Source organism: Notamacropus eugenii, chromosome 6, assembly GCF_028372415.1.
Source record: "Notamacropus eugenii isolate mMacEug1 chromosome 6, mMacEug1.pri_v2, whole genome shotgun sequence".
Classification (NCBI taxonomy): domain Eukaryota; kingdom Metazoa; phylum Chordata; class Mammalia; order Diprotodontia; family Macropodidae; genus Notamacropus; species Notamacropus eugenii.
In genome coordinates, this window is record NC_092877.1 from 2088197 (window position 1) to 2094089 (window position 5893).

A 5893-nucleotide genomic window follows, 5' to 3' on the forward strand; every position below is an offset into this window, starting at 1 on the left:
TATCAGTCATAAAAAATTGCATTTCTCTTTCCCAAGAACATGTAAATTTCAGAAGTGATGATTATCATCAGAGACCACACAATTTTCTTTATTTTTAATACCTATGTTAAAAGAAAAGTAATATGTACTGAAAAGAAGTATTCACTCTTGGATTTTCAGAGTGTTGTCTGCTAATTGTTCTTTGCAGTTATGAACAGATTATGAAATTATATGTTATTTGATGTGAGGGAACATGTCTTGCATATTTTTGTGACCCTTCTAACATTAGAGTCCCTGGATATAATTGGTATTTAATAATTGTTTAGTGACTATTAATTCTGTGCTAAATAACCCTGACTATTTTTCTTTTAAAGTCAATGTTTGCCTCCATAGCTTCCTCACAGCTTTTTTTACTTCTGCATTTCTAAGGGTATATATAAGGGGGTTTAGCATTGGGGGCATGACTGTATTAAACAAAGTGACCAGTTTATCTGCTTTAAGGGTGGTGGTTGGGCGAATATACATGTAGATGCAGGGGACAAAGAACAGCAATACAGCTACAACATGAGAACCACAGGTTGAGAGTGCCTTGCGCCTGCCCTCAGCTGACTGAGTTCTCAGAGAGAACAAGATAATTGAGTAGGAGATGACCAGGCAGAAAAAGGCAATTAATGAGATCATGCCACTGTTGGCTACCACCATTAGCCCTACTGCATAGGTGTCAGAGCAGGCAAGCTTGAGTAATGGGTGGACATCACAGAAATAATGGTCGATCACATTGGGTCCACAGAAGGGTAGTTGGATGGTTAGAAGTGTCTGAATGATGGAATGCAGAAATGCTCCAACCCAGAGTATCAACACCAACATCCGACACTTGCTGCGGCTCATGATGACTGTGTAGTGCAGGGGGCGGCATATGGCCACATAACGATCATAGGCCATGACAGTGAGCAGAAAGATCTCTGTGCAGCCAAAGAAATGCACAGCAAAGAGCTGAATCATGCAGCCATGGAAGGAGATGGTCTTCTTCTCTATGAATAAGTCAGTCATCATCTTTGGGGTGGTGGTGGAGGAATAACAGACATCTACAAAGGACAGATAACTGAGGAAGAAGTACATAGGGGATATGAGGTAGCCACTGAAATTTACAGTGACCACAATGAGCATGTTCCCCAATATAGTCATGATGTAAAGCATTAAGAAGAAACCAAAGGCCATTCGCTGAATCTTCCAACCTTGCAGGATTCCCAATAAAACAAATTCTGTCACATTGCTTGGATCTTCCATATATAGTCTGCTCTGTGACTAAATATTTATCCAAACAAGCATATACCTGCAAGAAAACCACAGACACACACACACACACACACACACACACACACACACACACATACACACACACACACACCCCTCACTAAAGAGAGTGAAGAGCAACCAGCTTGTAATATAATCAAATAAACATTTACTAAGCATTTGCAAAATATGCTATATAAGTTGGAGAAGCAATAGAAGATGAAAAAAACTGCTCTTGAGGAATTTACATTCGTGGATATCATTTTTAGCCCTCTTGAGTCCACTTCACTCACATGTAATTCAGGGGATTGAATTAAATGATATATTCCCTTCTAGCTCCAAATCTAACTTATGTTCCTATAATGCTGGGAGGGGGAGAAGACAGGAATCTTAAATAATAATACACAATCATAATTCAAAATCTCATAATCTTATAAAATACATTTGCATCTCACTGGAGATAGAGGGCAGGATATTTGATTTTAACTATGACTTAACCATATCACCCTATATTGACACTGCCCAAGATAAGTTTATGATTATGATGAGCCTTTCCAGATGAGTAGAAACCTTAATGGCCCCAACAAAATGTTTTACCAGAACCTAAAAATTTCACAAAACTATGATTTGGGAGGGAGGGAAAATGACCTATAAGAATTTTTGTTGATTCTAATTAATTATCTACGTGTATTATATTCTGGTTCTTTAGTATTCTTGGTGAATCTAGTAACCATGTTTCATTACATTTAGGACTAGTGAAAGACAAATGGCCCCAATGAGCATTAGGGAACTAACTATGAACCACCCCTGGGAAGTCCTTTCTTGAAACCAAGGGCACCTTAGCCCATTTCTGTGCCAGATAAGCCATCCAAGATGGCTTATTATCATTCTCTGGTCAGCTTACCAACTGCTTGACTCTGGACAAGTGATTTAACTTCTCTGGGCCTTAGGTTCCAAATATATAAAATGGAGTTTTAGAAGATATATTCTAAGGTTGTGTCTCAAGCTTTATACTTTCTATAAATCTGGACCAAAAATAGAACCCGTATTGATTATGTAAAAGTGTAGCAACCATCCCACATTAATCCCGTAAGTAAATTTAGAAATAAAAGGAACCTGAAAGGAAATCTACTCTGCTCTCCTTTCTTTAAAGGAGAAGGAGTTGAGGCCTGTAGAGGTTACATCACTTGCCTAGGATCACAAAGGAAGTGAAAATGACAGGACCTGGAGTCAGGTACTCCGACTCCATATGCACAATACCGTTTCTGGTGATCCAATTCTAATAAAGAACAGCACTTTTTCAACAGACTCAGCCTTCTCTCTCCCATCTTTATGGGCTTATAAAAGTGATTCCCTGTACCTAGAATGCCTTCTAGCTCCAACTCATCAAATTCTCTGTTGTCTTCAAGGCTCCACTCATGAACCAATTCATACAGGAAGACTTACCAGATTCCCTCGATTTGTTTACAATTCTCTCATCCTTCAAATTTTATCACATTTATTTGCTTCAATGTTACATGTCCAAGTAGAATATAAGCACCTAAAAGACGTGATGTGGAAGAAAGAATGGAGAGCTGGACCTGAGTTCAAATCTTGTCTCACAGCCTTACTAGTTGTGTCACCAGACGAAAGTGGATCACCTCTGTATACCTCAATTTCCCCATATATAAAATGAAAATAATAATAGAAACTGGCTCCGAAAAATATTGTGGGAATAAAATTAGATAACATTTATAAGATACATTGCAGAGATTAAAGTACTATAATCATAATTGTAATGATCAAATCATCATTATAGACAGATAGATGACACAGTGGATAGAAGGCTGGGTTTGGAGCCAGGAAGATCTGAGTTCAAATTTGGCCTTAGACACTTACTAGGTGGTTGACCCTGAGCAAGTCACTTAACCCTAGTTGCCTCAATTTCTTCATCTGTAAAACAAGCTGGAGATGAAAGTGTCAAGCCACTCTAGTATCTTAGCCAAGAAAACTCCAAAACGGTGTCATGGAGAGTCAGACATGACTGAGATGACTGAACTAGAACAATAATAATAATAATAATAATAATAATAATAATAATAATAATAATAATAATAATTTGATCATGAACATGACGATGTAAAGGAACTGTTTAATATTGTCTTTGTCTCCATAGCATGTGACGTTGTTCCTGGCATGCAAAAAAGGGGCTTAATAATAACGTGATCAATTTAATTTAATTAACTCTTGCCCAATCACACCAATACAAGATTTAGCTATGCAATATAACCAGAAATTAGTGAATTAAGGTTTGCTTAAGACCTTATGTGGAAGGAGAAAACTATTAGCTCTTATATATAACTGAAGCAAAACAAATAATGCACCTAAGAACCTCTTAGCCATTCTCATACCATGACTGAGGTGGGGCGAGGGCAACCTTGACTTTTCAAAGGATAAATGAAGAGAAAATCCCTACTTCTTCAGGAACTCAAAATAGGTAGAATCAACTTTTCTGGTAGCATCTGAAGCCATTGGAAACAACTAAGTTGTATTTATTCTAAAATCCCTCTTCACCCTTAGAATATTTGCTTTCAGATGCTTACATATTAGTATTTTTCAAATTCAGAAGTGCAAAACATTTTCTATCATGCAGTGTTTTATTTGTGAATATGTATGTTGTAGCCCATATGGAAAAAGAAACACCTTGTACGTCTATGTGCCAAAGACTGGGTTCAAAAATAAACCCACCTTTCTACTGATATCTTTCTTCAGCTGGCAAACACATTCAACCTGGATAAGTCACTTAATCTCTTTGACCCTCAATTTCTTAATATGAAAAAATGAAAGTTTTATTGAATGGCTTCTCAAGTACAGCGTAGCTCTAAATTTCATATTTCTTAATATAATCAGTTCTCTATCCTTCAAAAAAGCTAGGCATATGGTGGTGGAAATGTCTGCCAAGATCTTATGCTTGCTCAAACTTACATCCTTTTCCTTCTTTTCTCGATCAGATTTCCAAGAGTTGATCTTCTCCATCACTTTCATGAACCAACTGACTTCATGGTAACTGATGACCATCTCCTCTCTCTCAATCTAGTGAATGTTTTGTCATCATCTCATTGAGCTCTCAAACACTCTTGAAAGACCCTACTCTATTTTTTTATCCTTTAGCAGGAATATCATTGAATTCTCACCATTCTCTACTCACTTCTCTTAGTGATCCTTCACTGTCTCCTTCACTATCCTTCTCCTAATGCTAATACCTCCCCCCTGAGATGACCTCCAATTTAACCTGTAGTTATATTCTTTGTGCATAGCTATTCACACGTTATCTCTCCCATTAGATTGTAAACTCTTTAAGGGTAAGGAATATTTTGGCTTTTCTTGTATTTCCAGTTTTCAGGAAACTGCCTAGCATATAGTGGACATTTAATAAATACTTGTTGACTTGATTTTCTTTTTTGTTTTCTTTTAAAATATTATTTCAATATACCTATTCAGCTGTCGTGTATTTATATAATCTTTTTCTCTGTTTTTCTGTATATCCTATTTTTCTGAACACAGATTAAATGGAATGTGCTGCAAGGACGCTTATTGATCATCTTATACAAAAATCCCATTTTAGAGGAAGAATCTAAGGATCATGGTAGGGAAATCACTTTCCAAGTATCATATGATGAATTCATGATTTATTGTGAACGATAAATCATGTTTTCCAATTCCCATTACTATGTACTTTCCATTAGACATATTGCCATGGGACTGACCTGGATTCTAAGGGGTAGATGTAAGTATGCTGTGACTTGTGTCAGCCCTATCTTTTTGAGTGAACAACAGCAGGGCTTTTCTTCTTTATGTCTTCTCTCCTCTCTTTCTCCTTTTTTTATCCTTTAGTGATATATTTTACGCATCCCCATGGCTTCAACTAGCATCTCCATTTAGAGAGCTATTAAATATGCCTGCACACACACACACACACACACACACGCACGCACGCACACACACACCCTTTGAAACCTTTTCCTCTCAAAGTTCATATTTCTCACTGCTTACTAAGCCGATGTCCCTCTAGCATCTCAAATTCATTAAAGTACTAATAAGATTTTCTAGTCATGGAAACATCTAACTATGGCCACGAAGGAAATGAAAAATTTTAACAGATATTGAGATAGCAGGAGGAGGAGGAATAAACTTTATAAAGAGATAATATGTTATAGTGAAAGGAAATTTGTGAGTAGAGTCTAAAATACGTGGGTATGAAGCATGCTTCTATTACTTGCCAAATGTGAGACCTTGAATAAGTCACTCCAACTCGTTGTGGCTCAGTTTTCTCATAATTGAAATATGAAAGTCAGACTAGATAATTTTTCAATTCCCTTCTAGCTTGGAATCTTACCCCATTGTGATGTGAAACCACATTTCTCAGAAGGCACCATAGTGCAGTAGAAAGATCATTGCATTTGATTCTGAATGGACCTTCCTTTGAACCCAAACTCTGATACCTATTAGTGTGTATGAATTTGGGCAAGTCATTTACAATTTTTAACTTTTACTTTCTTCATCTGTAAAATAGGGGTAATGTTACCTTTGGTACACACTTTACAGAAACATTGCAAGGACCAAAAGAAATAGCACATGTAAA

At 36.8% G+C, this 5893-nt stretch overlaps 1 protein-coding gene across 1 annotated transcript; it reads right to left on the bottom strand.

Annotated features, from left to right (window-relative positions):
- Positions 1-336: 336 nt before the first annotated feature.
- On the bottom strand, positions 337-1272 carry LOC140511554 (olfactory receptor 4S1-like). The gene has a single exon (XM_072620681.1). The coding sequence runs from the start codon at positions 1264-1266 to the stop codon at positions 337-339; it is 930 nt and encodes a 309-aa protein (XP_072476782.1). The 5' UTR covers positions 1267-1272.
- Positions 1273-5893: the final 4621 nt, after the last annotated feature.